Source organism: Cervus elaphus, chromosome 30, assembly GCF_910594005.1.
Source record: "Cervus elaphus chromosome 30, mCerEla1.1, whole genome shotgun sequence".
Lineage (NCBI taxonomy): Eukaryota > Metazoa > Chordata > Mammalia > Artiodactyla > Cervidae > Cervus > Cervus elaphus.
The window spans coordinates 64,135,822-64,153,376 of NC_057844.1; the positions used below are offsets into that span (position 1 = coordinate 64,135,822).

Consider the following 17,555-nt stretch of genomic DNA (forward strand, 5'->3'; position numbering starts at 1 on the left):
GCCCATGGGTTTGGTGTGACTTTGGGTAGCCTGTATATTGATGCTCAGGGCTATGTTCCTGCGTTGCTGGAGAATTTGCATGGTATGGTCTTGCTCTGGAACTTATTGGCTCTTGGGTGGTGGTTGGTTTCAGTGTGGGTATGGAGGCTTTTGGATGATCTCTTATTCCTTAATGTTCCCTGTAGTCAGGAGTTCTCTGGTGTTCTCCGGTTTTGGGCTTAAGCCTCTTGCCTCTGGATTTCAGTCTTATTCTTCCATTAGCCTCAAGACTTCTCCATCCATACAGCACTGATAATAAAACTTCTAGGTTAATGGTGAAAAGATTCTCCACAGTGAGGGACACCCAGAGAGGGTCACAGAGTTACATGAAGAAGAGGAGAGGGATGAAGGAGATAGAAGTGAGCAGGAGGAGAAAGGGGGGGATTCAAGAGAAGAGAGACAGATCTAGGCAGTACTCTGTTCCCTAAGTTTTCTCCACAGCCCAGAACACCCACAGAGGTTCACAGAATTGGATTGAAAAGAGAGGGTGGAGGGAGGAAATAGAGGTGATCTGGGGGAGAAAATGGAGAGTCAAAAGGGGGAGAGTAATCAAACCAGTAATCACACTCCTGAGTAAAAGCGGGTACTGAAGGTTAGATTCTTAAATGTCCAAAATTGATATCAAATACTGAAGAACAAAGATTAAAAATCTAGAGATTAGACTTTTAAAAATAAAATATGAAAAAAAAAACAAAAACACAGAAAATTTGAGAAATATATACGAAGCTTGCTTTAAAAATAGGGTCCCCTGTCCTTTTTTTTTGCAAAGTTATAGTGGGTTATAAATATGAAAATTAAGGAATAATAGAGGAGTGATAGAGGACTTTAAAAAAAAGAAAAAAAAATTTTTTTAATTAAAAAAAATAGTAAAAATATATCTAGGAATTTCTCTGGAGCTGTTGCGGGGCGTGTGGGTTCAGTTCAGTTTCCGATAGCTCCTTGTTCCAGCTTACACTTCTCGATATCTATAGGCCCCTTCCTGTGTAGTCCGTGTTAACTACAGGGATTTTAAGCTGTTGCACCTGTCACTTTTAAAGCAGTTCCCTTTGTTTATTTGGCTTCTGTTTGCAGGTCTTTTCAGTGTCTAATTTCCGCCCTGACACAAGTGGGCGGAGGTGGTCTCTTGTTTAGGTTCGCTTGTTCAGTCCTGCTGTGGGGAGGGAGGGGCGCTATAGACTTATATCACTGGCTTGTGTGGGGAGCACTCGCAGTGTTCCGGCCACACTAGGTTTGCCCCTGCTCACGGCGCATGTGCTTTCCCCTTCTACACTGCTCAGGCCCCAGGTTGCTCTCCAGGGAGTGGGCCCTGAGTTGCGTGCACTTCTCAGGCCTAAGCCATTCAGGTTCAGGTTTTCGGGTCCTCCACAAAGATGCAGACTCGACTGGGCCTGCGTTTTGTGCCTCCCCTGTCCGAGCAGCTCAGACAGCCAGGAGCCTGACGAGCGCACTCTCCCCGGGTGCAGGGTGTCTTATCCCCATCCCATGCCCACTTCAGTTTCCTGGTGCCTAAGTCCAGTGTGCCTTGTTTCTCTTCTGGGGAGCTGATCTCTGGCTGTGACCCTCCCAGCGGATGTCAACCATCCAGAATCTCAGGACGTCTTTGCTTAGAGACTGGGAGCCTGTTTGCAGTTTGGTAGGGGATGCCGTCTCTGGGGCCGAGTTTGCCCCTTTCCCCTCCCCCCTGCCTCCTGCATCCGGCGGGGGATGGGCCGGTCCACAGCCGACTAGCTCTTCTCTGGAATTGCTCAGTCCTTCCTTTGTTCTGCAAATGGCCAGCAGTGCCTTCGGTTAGGGCTTTTCCCCCGTTAATTCTCTCTCTCTCTTTCTCTTGCTATCCCCCAGTTTAAGTTGCTATCTCACGTTAGCTCCCTCCGATTGCCCTCAGAGCATTCAGGCCCGGTCCTTACCCTAAGCACCGTGCCTGCTCCTCTCCGCTCAGCCCCCACTTGCTGGTGGCGGATGCAAGTGTCTGGGATACTTTTCTGTTGGGAGTTGCTTTTAGGCATGTAATCTGTGGGATTTATTTATTTTTCCTCCTGGTTAGGTTGCTCTCTGAGATTAAAAAACTCCCCCCAGACCAGCCCAGTGAGAGGGTTCCCTGGTATTTGGAAACTTTCTCTATTAGGACTCCCTTCCCGGGACAGATCTCCGTCCCTAACTCTTTTGTCTCTCTTTTTATCTTTTTTATTTTATCCTACCTCCTTTTGAAGACAATGGGCTGCTTTTCTGGGTGCCTGATGCCCTCTGCTAGCGATCAGAAGTTGTTTTGTGGAGTTTGCTCAGTGGTCAAATGATCTTTCGATGAATTTGTGGGGGAGAAAGTGGTCTCCCTGTCCTATTCCTCTGTCATCTTAGCTCCTCTCTGTAATGTGATTTTAAACTTTTTACCAGATTTTAGTCATTTTGTTTAAATAATAAAGATAAATCAGAGGAAAACCAGTCTGAAATAAAGATTGTAGACTTTTTAATAGAAATTTCATTTTTTAATTACTAACTCAAACAGTAGTCAACTTAGTTTATTGCCAATAGTGCAGTTCTATAAGGAAACAATATTTAGAACTAATATATTCATTTTTATTTTGAATGAATGCTCCTAAATATTAAATATATTCCAAATATTGCTTTTATAAAATAAATTAACTTGCTAAACCTACTAATTATGCAACTGAAAAGATAAATTCCATATATACCTGAATCATTGTAGGTTATAACTTAATGGGTCTAGAATTTATAAGGTTTTATTTTTTACTTAAATTTTTTTATAAAAAATTGTGTGTTTGTTCATCATTTAGAGTTAGCAGAAATCAGATGGAACACTTGTATTGTCTAGGGTAGCATTCTACATTCACCATACAGGGCATATGGCAGGTATCAAACACAAATACATACTTCTAGAGTACATGCCTTAGAAAACCTGGTAGAATGCATGTGAAGGTGACTATGATATATGGGTTTCTTTACATCTATCCTTATTTTATCTTTTAAAAAAGCTTAAATTATTTGCAAGCATTGCTATTTAACCATTTTTGGTAAATAAAATCATTTGCAGCCTCACTATTCATAGCCATAAATTGCTGAGAAAAATTATCCAGTATTACTGAAAAAAATATAATCTTAGCAGCTTTATTTTAGTTCCAACTACAAAGGTTTAATTTCCCTTTCACATTCACTCCTGTGGATCTCTAGAAACAGTGTAGTGGTAGAGATTGCAGCTCTGAGGTCAGACTGCTGTGGTGGAATGCTTGCAGAGAGGACATGTTATAGATAACCTGTAGTTGCAGTTTCAAAACCAGGTCAAGGCAAAAGAATAACCGAGGCTGCTTGTCACATAGAGACTCCCGAATTTCAGTGCAGAGACCCAGTGATTTGTAGTTTCCCCACGCAACCCAGCTGATCAGGGCAGTTGGAAAACCTCGTGTTTAATACAGTCTCAATTGGCAGAGTAGCTAACCTCAATTGAAACCTTCCGTGGTGGCTCAGACAGTAAAGAATCTGCCTGCAATGCAGGAGCCGCAGGAGATGTGGGTTTGATCCTGGGTTGGGAAGATTCCCTGGAGAAGGGCATGGCAACCCACTCTAGTATGCTTGCTTGGAGAATTCCAGGGACACAGGAGCCTGCCCGGCTACAGTCCATAGGGTCGCAGAGTCAGGCACGACTAAAGCGACTTAGCACACATGCACAGTGTGTAGTTTATACATAGTTTATACTCTAGTGGGTGCTGGAGAGGCATGGGTAAGCACAGGAGTCCTGCCTAGTTATAGGTTACTGTTTAATCACTTGTATGTTAACTGCCATAAAAATAGAATAGAGGCTTATCAAAGTGCATTAAACATCAAATTAAAAAAGAAAAAAATTCTTGCTTGAAGTGTCTGTGCTGTAATAGAGTTGCATCTTCTTGGAAAGTGTTGCTTGCCTTTGATTGTAGTGTAGAGGCACTGTCTCAGTTTCAGCTGCTATAACAGAATACCATAGACTGGGTGGTTTATCAACAGAAATTTAGCAGGGTACTGGCAGTTTCCATGTCTGGTGAAAGCTCACTTCCTGGTTCACAAATGGACATTTTCTGGCCGTGTCCTCATTTGGCAGAAGAGGCAAGGGAACACTCGGGGGTCTCTTGTATAGGGTCACTAATCCCATCCACTAGGGGTCCGCTCCCCAGGCCGAATCACTTTCCCAAAGCCTCCACTTCCAAATACCATTCCATTGGAAATTAACTTTCAACATAAAAAGTTTTGGGGGGACACAAACATTTAGTCTATAGCCTGCACCTTGATATATCACACTCAAGCCGGGGACTCAGTACGAATCCATCTCAGAATTAGAATCAGAATACATAGTATATTGTGTCTTATATGTGTTCTCTGTGAGAAAAAAAAATTTTTTTTTTTGCTGATTTTTAGGATATTATGGCATAGTCATGACACAGTTTCACTTCATTAATAGCTCTCTCGGTAACTCTTTTTTTTTTTTATCATTTCACTTTATTCTACTGTTATTTCATCTCTTTTTGTAATATATCAGTGGTTTGATGTGGTCTTTACAACCTAATTTAAAATTACCGTAAGATTTTGTGGTTATGGGAGATAATTTTATTGATGTATTTTATAGCTAATTATATATTGACACAGTCTAGTATCATATTTAGGCTAATTTTGAAATGTAATTGCTAGGATATCCAACGTGATTGGCTGTTGCCTAAAGCTATCATTTTTGAAATACAGCTTTTATTTGCTAATTACTACTACTGCTGCTGCTCTTTAGTCACTAAGTTGTGTCTGATGTTCTGTGACCCCATGGACTGTAGCCCATCAGACTCCTCTGTCCATGGGATTTCCGAGGCAAGAAGACTGCATTGGGTTCTCCAGGGGATCTTCCCAACCCAGGGGTTGAACCCACATCTCATGCACTGGCAGGTGGATTCTTCACCTCTGAGCCACCGGGGAAGCCCTGCTGATTACTATAGCCTTCTTTAATTTGTGGATAAATTATTTTCCATTCTTTCTGTGGAGAAATTGAGTTGGAAGCATTTATTAAAGAAATAAGATATAAAATGTCCCACAGTAGTCTTTGAAGATAAGATGATAAAAACAAAAGATCACAAGGCAGTTCAGAAGGTGGTCACACACTTATTTCCATCAATTAATATGACTAATTGACTTTCTCACTTCTTAACAAGGTTTGACAATTTTAAGGATGGTTTAGTCATGAAATGCTTTATTTTCTTTTAATTTGAACCTTCTAGGAGGCCTGATGATGTTCAGGTTTCCCTTTGGAAATTTAACCTCTGTTTACTGTAACTAGTTTATGATCTACTAGCTTTCATTTCAAAAAAAAGAAAAAAGAGAAACCATAAAAAATACAGTAGATGTTGAATCAAATTTTGATGTCATTTTCTTTTGTAAAGGTTGAACTCATGATTTGAAATAGTTTTCTTAGTGACACTTTTTTTTTAAATCATTTGTGGGTTATAAACAATTAGGAATAAAATTAAAAAGAAATTACTATTACCCATAACTTCTTTTTGATTTCTACACTTTTTGTATTTGATCCTGGGAAATACCTATCTATAAAACGTGTGTGTTTTGCATGATGCCCGCCTTCCACCAGTCATTTTCCTGGGAAAGCACAGTTGGGCTTAGTAGGCTGATCATTTAGATCCTTAGGTTAGTTTTGCTGCATTGAGCTCATTTACTCTGTGGAGCAGATGGATGAGCAGTTTTAATATGAATACTGAACCTTTTCATCCTTTACTTCTGCTTTTGTTACAGAAACCCTCGAAACTCTCATCAGACAAGCAGAAAATTACACCAGCATACTTTTCTGCAACACCTACAGGAACATGGCCCTAGAGGCCGCTGCTTCCACCCAGGAGCTCTTCACCGATGTAGGGCTCTATTTATTTGGTGCGGATGTTAATCCTGAAGAATTTGTCAACAGATTCTTTGACAGTCTTTTCCCGCTGGTCTATAATCATCTCATTAACCCTGGTGTGACTGACAGTTCCCTGGAATACTCAGAATGCATCCGGACGGCCCGCCGGGACATTAGCCCATTTGGTAATATTCCCAAAAGAGTGCTGGGACAGATGGGGCGGTCGCTGCTGCCCAGTCGCACGTTTCTGCAGGCGCTGAACCTGGGCATTGAAGTCATCAATACCACAGACCATCTGCACTTCTCCAAAGAGTGTGGCAGAGCCCTGCTGAGAATGCAGTACTGCCCACACTGCCAAGGCCTGGCTCTCACTAAGCCTTGCATGGGGTACTGCCTCAACGTCGTGAGAGGCTGCTTGGCACATGTGGCAGAGCTTAACCCACACTGGCATGTGTACATCCGGTCACTGGAAGAGCTGTCGGATGCCATGCGTGGGACCTATGACATTGAACACGTGCTTCTGAACTTCCACCTGCTCGTTAATGATGCTGTGATGCAGGCTCACCTTAATGGACAGAAGTTATCAGAACAGGTAAGCATCCACTCAAAATTTCCTGCTTTCTTAGAGTGCAACAGTTAGCTGTATATATAAAGTGTGTGGATTATAAGCACATCATTATATACTTTAAATTATGACAGCTTAACAATACTTTAGGAAACAGTAGGAGAATGCATGGGTTGTCATATTGTCATATTCAATTCTAAATATATTTTACATGACACATCAAAATTTTGGTTAGCTAAAATACCAGTTTCTCCTCCAAGTAGTGGCCTTCTTATAGGGTTAGTTCAGTGAGGTAAAGAGGGCTTGGTTTTAAAATAAGGACCAGCATAACTTTGATTCTTCACTCTTCCATTAATTCTCAAGTCCCTTAGCTTCTTTGAGCCTCAGTTTTCTCACTGACAAGAAGAAAATAGTAACAGATAACTTTTGGAGTATTCTTTTTGGGGAAGATAGGCAATCATTTAGGCATACTGCCTAGTATACTGCCTGGTACTCTAAAAATGGATATTACTGGTATTTCAAAGTTATTCAGCTATATAGTCATTAAATGAAGACTTGTTATTGAAAGTGTTTCTTCTGAGACTTTCCAGAACCTGGGACAGCAATGGTGTGATGATTTTTTAAACCATGATGTATTTGGCGTCATGGTGTTTTATTCCAGGAAAGCTTTAGTAAGCAAAATAATCAAATCATAAGAGTTTCCTATTTCTCTCTCATTCTGTAGAAATATTCTCAGGCACCTTTAGTAATAGTTCTCATATCCCATACAGTGAAGTATAACATGCTGCTGCTCTTTATCCTAGATATTTTGTCCTGAAATAAAATTATGCTCCTTTACAATAACAGAATACATCTCCTCACCCTGGCCTTTATTTTCTGAATTAATAAACACTCTCATTATTGACTTTGTAGGTCTGTTCCTTTCATTAATTTCCAATAGAAATTGGATATGAAAACCTTGATGTCCAAGCATATACACCCCACTTCCTTCCTAACTTTCAAGGTCCTCCTGGCACTGTATGGGCCAATATGGTACCTTCATGCAAATTAGAAATGGTCCCCTCTTTAGGTGGATGTGACTTGCAGGTAGAGTCACATGTGAGCTGGAGTTCAGCTCTCACTCCTGATTCACTCACCTGGGTATCCTTACACAGCCAAGGTTCCCAACCATATACAGTTGTCCTGGTTATTTTGCAATCTCTCATCGCTTTAGGGAGATCATACATGTACCAGAACTTTTGCAACTTTGCCAACTCAAAATAAAAGACTTCTAAGATTTCATGTACTTCAGTTAGTGAGGAATAAGCATTTAGGTCTAGGAAACAAAATATCAATATTATGATATTGCATATCTCCAGAAGGAAAACAAGTACAGGAAATCTGAAATGAAGCACAGATTTGAATTATTAATTTGGGACAAGCCATCTAAACTTTTGGGGCCAGAATTTTCTTATATATATAGATAGATAGGTAGATAGATACACAGATTTTTAAGATTCTTTTTATTTTGTCTTTTGGAGCCTTGGAGTGCCTTTTTGTATCCTTAAAATCTACCACGTAGAAAATTTTGTATGTTGTTATATATCTATTTTTTTTTTTTCAATTTCAAAGGCTAAACTAACATAAGTTTGTGGTTAGATAGACATGGTTTCAGAATTCCCTGGGGGCTCAGATGGTAAAGAATCTGCCTGTAATTCAAGAGGCCTGGGTTCGATCCCTGGGTCAGAAGATCCCCTGGAGAAGGGAACAGCAACCCACTCCAGTATTCTTGCCTGGAGAATTCCATGGACAGAGGAGCCTGGAGTGCTACAGACCATGGGATCATGAAGAGTCAAACACAACCTGTTTTCAAATCCTGAGTTTGCTACTCATTATTCATGTGGCCTGAACAAGTTCCTAAAACACTCTGAGTCTGTTTCATCCTGCGTAAAGAAGAAAATGATGATTTAAGTGTGATAGGATATGGCTCTGACATTGGCAACTACTCGGTCCCTGAGAAATTTGCTTTTCTCTTTTCCAATTCTGGGGCCAACCCTGATTAAACCTTGGTGAAGCAGGTTACTTTACTATCTTAAAGGACTAGAATCATCATCAAACTTGTGTTCTATAAATACATTTTAAGCAACACTTTTGTTATATGAAACTCCTTGGTGGATTTTCAAAGAGCATTCTTTTCTTTTAAGCAATTAATTCTGTTTTCATATAATAAATGGCCCTATAACTATCTTGAAAAACATGTTATTACTAATGAATTGTAGATTCTTTTCCAAATAAAACAACTGAGATTCTTTTTTTAACTTACGGTGACAGAAGGAGAAACTGACTTTAAATTCCTTGAAAATTGACTCATTAATATTTATTTCTGCCAACTTCAAAGTGATTTATAAGCTGTTTATCAAGTTTTGATAACCAGTTCACACATCAGTGAATTTAATAAATTCAAAATAAATTACTGGTGAGCCAGAAAATAATGACTTTCTCACATTCCCAGAGCAATCTCTGAGATCTAGTACTTTCAAATCTTGTCCTCAGTAAATACTTGTATCCATCCACTTTAAGAAATCTGTAGGGGTACCTGATGCATCTTACTTCTGTTGGATGAATTTCAACTGGAAAAAAATTATTGGTTTCCTGAGGAAATCATAAATATCTTCTATTTATAGAACCATTAAAGGAGCAAAATCTAATTTATAAGAGAATGTTTTAATTTGGTAATTGGGGATTAAGACAAAAGTCTAATAAAGTATTAACAGAGAGCCATCGAAATATGGAGATTAAAAGCACAAGTCCTAATCTTTGAGTGCATTTCCCATCTGTTCCTGCCATTTACTAGCTGAGGTTGGGAACTTGATTATTTAATCTTCCTTGAGTTTCCTCTTTGGTAAAAAGTGAAGTCGCTCAGTGGTGTCCGACTCTTTGCGACCCCATGGACTGTAGCCTACCAGGTTCCTTCGTCCATGGGATTTTCCAGGCAAGAATAATGAAGTGGGTTGCCATTTCCTTCTCCAGGAGATCTTCCCGACCCAGGGACTGAAGCCGGGTCTCCCGCACTGTAGGCAGACGCTTTACCGTATGAGCCACCAGGGAAGCTCTCTTTGGTAAAATGGGACAATAACTACCTACATCACAGGGTTCTTTAGAGATTAAAATGAGTTTAGGTTTTCTACGTGGTAACTGTTTAAAGCCTACTCATTATTATTATGTTATATTCTTTATAAATGTATTATTTATTTCTCTGATGTTTTGAATACTTTTAAGGTGAACACCTCTTTCTTAAACTGTGATATAGAATTCAAAAAATGTTTTAAATGGGCATTTAATGTAAGCAGATAATTGTAAAGATTTTCCTGAAGGAAAAAAAAAAAACCTAAAATTTTAGAGACCATTATTTTGAAATCTACAATGAGTTTTAATACTGATGATTTTAACTACTAATTCTTTGATAAAAATAATTTCATTATGAAGAAACGGCTGAATGATATTTTTTGGTAGGAAATGATTAAATGATTGCACGATACTTGATAGGAAATCATGTATTTATTCTGTAAATAAAAACAGTATTTTTAAAGTATACTTCCTATTGATTAAATTTAGAACATTATTTATTACTATAATTGAGTGCTTTAATTTATTAAAGAAACAAGAATGCAGAATCTGGGTTAATTTCAATGTTTCAATATTTTCTAAATGGAATAAATGTTACCAAGAAACTCAACTGAATGTTGATTCTATACCATTTTAGAAATAAAAAGGTTTTTATTCAGCTTTATTGAAATACAGTTGACAAAATAAAATTCTTTAAATATTTGAAAGAATTCAGTAGTGAAATCATCTAGTTATAGGCTTTGGTAAGAGTTTTTTTTTTGTTTTTAATTATTGATTAAATCTCCTTATTCATTATTGGTACTGTTCAAGTTTTCTATTTTTTCATGTCTTGGTCTTGGTGGGATCTTTATTTCTAGGAATTCATCCGTTTCTTTCAATTCGTTGGCCTATAATTTTTCATAATAATCTCTTATGGTCCTTTCTATTTCTGTAGTGTCAGTTGTAATATCTCCTCTTTCATTTATAATTTCATTTACTTTAGTCTTCTCTCATTTTTTCCTAATTATAGCTAAAGATTAGTCATTTTTCTACTTTTTCAAAAATTAGCTCTTAATTTTGTTGATGTCTTGTTTTTTTCTGGTTTCTATTCCATTTATTTCTGCTCTGATCTTTGTTATTCCCTTCTTCCTGGTAATGTTGGGCTTAGTTTGTTCTTTATCTTGTTATTTGAGGTATAAAGTCAGGTTGTTTATTTTAGTTCTTTCTTTTTCCTTAACATTGGTGTTTATCACTATAAACTTTCCTGCTTTTGCTGCATCTCATAAGTTTCGGTATGCTGTGTCCCCACAGCTGAGGTTGAGGGTACCCCTCTAGAATGTCTGGCACTGTGTTGAGTGTGGAGTTTATAGCAAGTGTGTGTCTCAACCTGTGCTACCTGTTTCCATGTGGGTAATTTTTCATTTGCTTGATGTGTAATAGTTACTGAGCTAGTTTCTAAAATAGCTGTATGTAGTTGCACATTTCTGTGTTTCTGTGGGAAGAGGGACCTTCCTAGGGAAACTAGGAGTCTCCTATGTCACCATCATGGGAATTACTGCCACAAAAAGTGTGTGTTTTTAAGCCTGCACTGGGTTCCAAAACATAATTTTTAACAATAGAACTCCCACTCTGTATTTTTAAATAGAAAACCAGTTTTCCACATCTTTTACCTTTGAACCATTAGTAGAGTTTCAGCTGGTTGCATCCAAATTACTTCAGGATGGCTACGTACTTCAGTTTTAAAACCTATCAAAATTAAGTTTAAGTCGCATTGTACACACTAATGCACTCTAATTAAACTATGTTTTTGAGAAAAGGGATATCTGATCACTGCTTCTCTATACATCTACACTTATCTGAATCCATAAAATGAAAGCCTAATAAGTTGATATGTGTTTTTAGGTCTCATTGATATCTTTATATATAAATTGAAAAGAAAATTAAAATAGCCTGGATTATTTATAGTAAAACACTAAATTTTGTTTTGTTTCTTCAATAGTGTGGTATATATTTTCCTAAAAATTAATTTTACATAATAGAGACTATGGGACAAACAAGGTTAAGGCAACACATTACTCTCTCAAGGCTGTGTCCTTGAAACCACTCCTAGTGTGGGAATGGTGGGTGACCCATATATTTCAAGGGTGCGGTAGATGGATGAGGAGTCTCTGATTGCCTGGGTCCTGCTCTTGGGTGAACCAGCAGTCACATACTCTCAATGACCTCCTCCAACAATCTTCACAAAGCCAAGAAGGCATTATTTCTGAAGCAAAGTTAATTTTGTTTAGGAGCTTTCATTCATGTATATTTTTGTACTTGACTGTGTGCATGCATGCTAAGTCAATTCAGTCGTGTCTGACTCTCTGTGACACATGGGCTGTAACACCAAGTTCCTCTGTTCATGGGATTCTCCAGGCAAGAATACTGGAATGGGTTGCCATTCCCCCTTCCAGTGGATCTTCCTGACCTGGGGATTGAACTTACAGCTCCTACATTGGAGGTTAATTCTTTACCACTTGAGCCACCAGGGAAGCCCTTGTGTTTGGCTACCAGAGAATGAAGGGCTGTGACCATAGGTTAAAAATAAGCTACCTGTGGATAAAATTTATGAGTAGCTGGACAAGAGTTCATTGAAAATACCAGCGTAATGTCATTTGATATATCCTAATGATGTTTTCAACAAGATATCATGTTTACCTTTTCCTAATTTTTGTTTAACTAATGGGGTGACCTAATGTTGAACTTATAATTACTATTTGTCAAATTATTGTAATTGTTCAAATGAGTTGTTTCTTTTGAGAAATAAGACTGGAGCTTAACAAGAGAAAAGGCAATGGCATAAGAATTAAATTAGAAGCAATTGAAAGGGGAAGATAGAAGTTTCTAGGGTAAAAAGCAGCTCAGACAGAATCCAATGAAAGTGGGCTAACTGGAAATAGAAAAATCTATAAGTTAATAGAAAAGGCAAGGAGAAAAGGAAGATTCATTAGACCATGAGAAAGTCATTTGGTCCAACTCATCAGTCTATTAATATATAGAGATCTCTGAAAGGTTTTTGCACACTTAATTCTGGATGCTAAATAGTTACAGGGAGCTTGCTATTACAGAATTGGTAGCAGAAAAGCACATAGCAATAATTAGTGGGTTTTCTTCTCAATACTAGGCCCATTTAGTTCTTTTCAGATGTTGAACAAGGTAGAATTTTCTGACTAGAGGCAAGTGAAAGTGTTAGTCACTCAGTTGTGACTCTTTGTGACCCATGGACCAGAGCCCACTAGTCTCCTCAACCCATGGACTTCTCCAGGCAAGAATACTGGAGTGGTTTGCTATTTCCTTCTCTAGAGGCAAGTCAAAAGGTAGTTCTATTATCCATTGATTGTCTGCTCAAATTTTATGATACACTGCTGCTGGTAAGAATTTTCTTTACATGTCTGATTAGATCTGAATCTTTTTTCTTTTGAAGACTTGCCCCTGTACTTGTGCATCATGGGAGGAGGGGTGGTTACTTTGGCCTTTTGATAACCTCTCTTGAAATGATTGGTGGTAATTAGGGCCAATCAAGACTCAGGTACCTTATATACAGTAAGTCTGCATTTCTTTTAGGAACACATTAGATAACAAACGCTTAGTTTAAGGATAGCTGTTTCATAAGTCTTTGAAAATGTTGCATGATTAACTTGTGATTTTTACCTTTCTGAAAAAGACTGTGGTATGAATTACTAGATTAAGTACAGATAACCATGGTTCTTTATTTCTACTTAAGTTCCTGAGAAAGAAAAAAAAAATATGAAATGTCTTGTGAAGGCCTAAAGTCTTTTAAAGGGAAATCTGGACAAAGATGTCCAGGAAGAGTTGTCCATCAGGTTTGTGGACAGCTCTAGCTGTTGGACAATTCACCCTTACGGTGAATGACTGTCTGCATCTTCAGTTGCCATGCCTGGTATTCTAGAATGGAATATGTTGAAGATACGGACTAGTCTCGGCCATCTTAGCTGTCTGCTATGTGAAGACTTTTATTCTGCCTCCTTGCCTTCTTTCTAGGCTTTTGATCCCCCTTTTATTCAGTATTTATTTACACACTTTCTTGTTAAGATCATGATTCTAACTATCCAGCTCTGTCTTTCTCTCCTGGAAGGCTTGCTGAGCCAGGATTGAGTTAGCCAGACTGGAGGGAGCCTGGGGTTGACAGCTGGTAGATGTCTGGCATGGTCCTTTCCATTCCCTCACCATCAAAGCCAGATGCTTCTCCTTCCTCAGGGATCTGTTGTCTGGAGGGTTCCTGGTTGTATTCTCAGGCCCCTATCAAAGGTGCGTTTTTTAGGAAAACGGGAATGGAAGGATAGTTTTCAGAACCTTTAAATTTCTTGCTCAATTTTTGCACCATGTATGCTTCTGCTTTGTTATGTTGTTTTCTCTGAGCTAACAGAACTCTTTTTTCCTGTAATATAAGCTTGTGTCTTCTTGGAATAAAAAGGTTTTAATAATACCCAGCTATTCTTTTTGATTTTTTTGAAATAGTTTTTGCTTGCATTTTATAAGTATATAGCTGTTCATATGCAGCACCGATGTTTTCAGCTGGTTTGGACACTTCTCCTCTACCTTAAATGGAATAAATTCTCTTCAAATTGAATACTGCATAAAAAAAATTTTTTTTTCCTTGATGAAGTTCAACAAGGATGTGCTATTTCTGTTGGAGTTTTTGCCCTCTCCCTTTCTACCTGAGTCTTTTCTTAATGCAGCAAAGCTTTTTTTGGTTGGAGATTTGCAATGAATTGATTTTTAATGCAGATAATTTTTAAGTGCATTGATAACTTTAGATTCTGCAGGTAATTTTGTGTACATCTGCTGCCTGGTTTTGAGAGTGTGAACTAGTATTAAATCAGTCTCATAAATCAGCAGTCCTTTGGCTTTATGAATTAAGAAGTCTCCATTCTCCATGCCTTTGACATATGCTGCTCCAGGTTTCCACAGTTCACGTTGTCTTTCCACAGGAACAGCAGTCCAACCACTCACCTCTAGCAAGTGTTCACTTAGAGACTTGATCAGACTCTCTTTATTATTAAGAACTCACTCCAAAGGCAAGGTTTTATGAGAGTCTATTTTTTTTTCTTTGCTTCTAAATTATATTTACCCATTCTTCCCTTCCATTTTTGAGTCTTATGAAAACAGCTTTATGTTTCTCTGAAGATTAGAATTTACCTCCAAAGTTTCTGTTAGTGCTATCTAAAGCTGTTCTCCATTCTTCTGATGGATTTTGAAGGCTGTTTTGGTTGTAGTCTTATTACATTTGCTTTAATGCACTTCCTAAAAAAAATTTAGTCTTGCTTATGTCAGCTATCAGCTGAACTTGTAAACATTTAGATTTTTCTCCTTCCTGTGCTTTCTGTAAGTATCTGGTTTAAGCCCAAGTAAAGAAATGTAGCATCTCAGCTCTTTATCCATGGCCTTCACCTTTCCCGTGTCTTATAGTAAGTTCTCAAGTTTGGCTTCCAGTCTGGTTTATTTAACGTACCCAAAGTCTTTTCAAAGTAGTAAAACTTCTTAGTAATTTTATATTTCCCCTCTGAAAGGGCAATTCTTTGTATATCCATGCACAGAAATGCAAAGTTTTAAGCACACAACCTCCATTCTGACTATAAAAGTCATCATTTCTCTCAGCCTCTCTTGGGGATCTGGGTCTATGCTAAGCTCCCTTGGCAGCATTCCCACCCCTGGGCATGGAGTCTCTAGGATCAGCAGCACACAGAGCATCATCAGTGGAACCCCCATGGCACCCAAGACCACTGATGACTCATCTCAAGTGGCTAAATTCCTATGGCCAAAAGAGACCATACTGCGCTGCCTCGAGAATTCTGCCCAGAGAACCTCGCTGGTGCCTAGAAATTGGAACATTTCACATCAGAAGTGGGGGAAGTGACAAGAAAAGCAGTGCCTCTCGAGATGTGCCCCCCATGTCTGAACCCATAATGTCAGTGGTCACATTGCATGATACTAGGGTGGGGACTAGGCTCCATAGTCAGAGGGGATGGCCAGCACCTCTGGCCATGCCAAGTGTTTTCCTGGCTGCCCCAAGAACTAAGCAGGGCAGTGTCTTCCTCTGTCTGCAGTTGTTCCTGTTTGGGAAGCTCCCAAGTGAAGGGTTGCAGGTCCCCGACAGTGGCTGCTGATCCTCTTCTTCTTTAATAAACTCCTCATTTTGTGACTTTGGAGACCTAACCCAATCCATGATGATCAGAGAAGGTTCTGACTCTCAGTGTCCCCTTGGTCTGTGACTGGCTGGCCTTGAGTTTGTGTGGGGCAAATGTGTGGGCAGCCTTATGATGGGTCCTGGGTAGGGTTTCAACTCACTTCTCTGTTTTGACATTTAATAGCTAAGGAAGAATTCATAGGAGTTTTCAAAATCTTCACATGTCAAGAATGTGAAGTACATCTGTGATCTTTTGCCCCTTTCTGCTTTTCTTCTCTCTTTGAGCCCACAGGACCTGCATGGACCCTAGGGCTGGTGGTTGACAACACTTCAGCAGCAGAGACAGGCAGACTGTCCCAGCTCTTAAAACTGAAGCTTGCTCTCTCCTTATTCCATTTCAGCCATCTCTGTGTTCATTTGGAGCCTAGAATAAGTCGATGTAGCATTCTTGGTGGCAAAATCAATCAAGGGAATGTAGTGATAAAAATAGCTGGGGAAAGGGCATGGTAGGGTATGAAAGGGTCAATGTTAGGCTATGTACTAAATTCATCAATTATCTTGAGTTGTATTTGTCTACATAATATGAATAGTCTTATTTGAGGGAGATCTCACTTCATCCCATCAACCCATAGTAGATGTTTGATGCTAGATATCACAGTTGGGAAAAGGTCACATTTCAAGGTAACCTCTAGATTTTAATCTAGGGTTAGAAAACCTTTAATCCTGAACTGGATAAAGAAGCATTCTAAAAACAACCCACTCTATTGGCAAATGATAGGCAGTTATAACTTCCCTCAATAAAGTAGTAAGTATGGAGAAAAATTATCCAAAAAAGAAAAGAAGGCAAACATTTCTCAGTGGTGTTTCTGTGATTTAATAGGGCCAGTACTGAGTCATCACTGTGCTGTGTGCTTAGTTGCTCGGTTGTGTCCGATTCTTTGCAACCCCATGGACTGTAGCCAGCAAGTCGCCTCTGTCCATGGGGATTCTCCAGGCAAGCACACTGGAGTGGGTTGCCATGCCCTCCTCCAGAGAATCTTCCCAACTCAGGTCTTCTGCATTGCAGGTAGACTCTTTACTGTCTGAGCCAACAGGGAAGCCCGAGTCATCTCTAGGTATATGTAATTTTTCCTTTTTTTATTTAGTCTTTGCTTAATGTAAGGATGACACTATGGTCTGTAATGTTAGATGTTATTTAACATAAGATTGACATATTGAAAATAATTTTACAAGTTATTTTTGTCTGATTGAGAAGACAAACTGGAAAGTTATTGTTTTAGTTACCTGAAAAATATTAATCACCTTTACAACTGATCTTAGAGTTCCTTCTTTCACTGACTATAACACTGGTAGATGCTTTCAAACAGCTTTACTGTGCTCTTATTCCCTCTTTAAGGAATTGAACAAATATTTCACAACTGCTCATCATATATTTGTTTTAGAGGCACATATTTTTATCTTTTTAAAAATTATACTTTGACATAACACAATGAGGAAAAAATGTTCTAGGTAAGTTATCATAATGGATGAGATTTTTTGAAAGTGACAGAAAGTCAAATTCATTTAAACCTTCCTAAGGTGGGGTAATTATTCAATCACACGACTCTGAGTTGAAATATACAAATTACTGAAAATCTAACATGATCCAGATCTTTATAAATGTTATCAGCATGCTTCTCTACTTCTCAGTGAAGCTTTGGTCTGTCTTGGTTTGTTTTTCAGGCAGACTGTCCTCAAGAGGTAACAAGGTAGGCTATGCAATCTCTAGGCTTATCCTTGTATAGTTTAGCAAGAAAAAAATAGAACTT

The 17,555-nt window shown here is 38.7% G+C and overlaps 1 protein-coding gene across 4 annotated transcripts in view; it reads left to right on the plus strand.

Annotated features, from left to right (window-relative positions):
• Positions 1-17,555, plus strand: part of GPC5 (glypican 5) — a 1,490,288-nt gene that overhangs the window by 272,441 nt on the left and 1,200,292 nt on the right. For all 4 annotated transcript variants that reach the window (XM_043891977.1, XM_043891978.1, XM_043891979.1 and 1 more), the window contains exon 3: positions 5,809-6,503. In XM_043891977.1, coding sequence (XP_043747912.1) covers positions 5,809-6,503 — 695 coding nt within the window. The remainder of the gene's footprint in view (positions 1-5,808; positions 6,504-17,555) is intronic.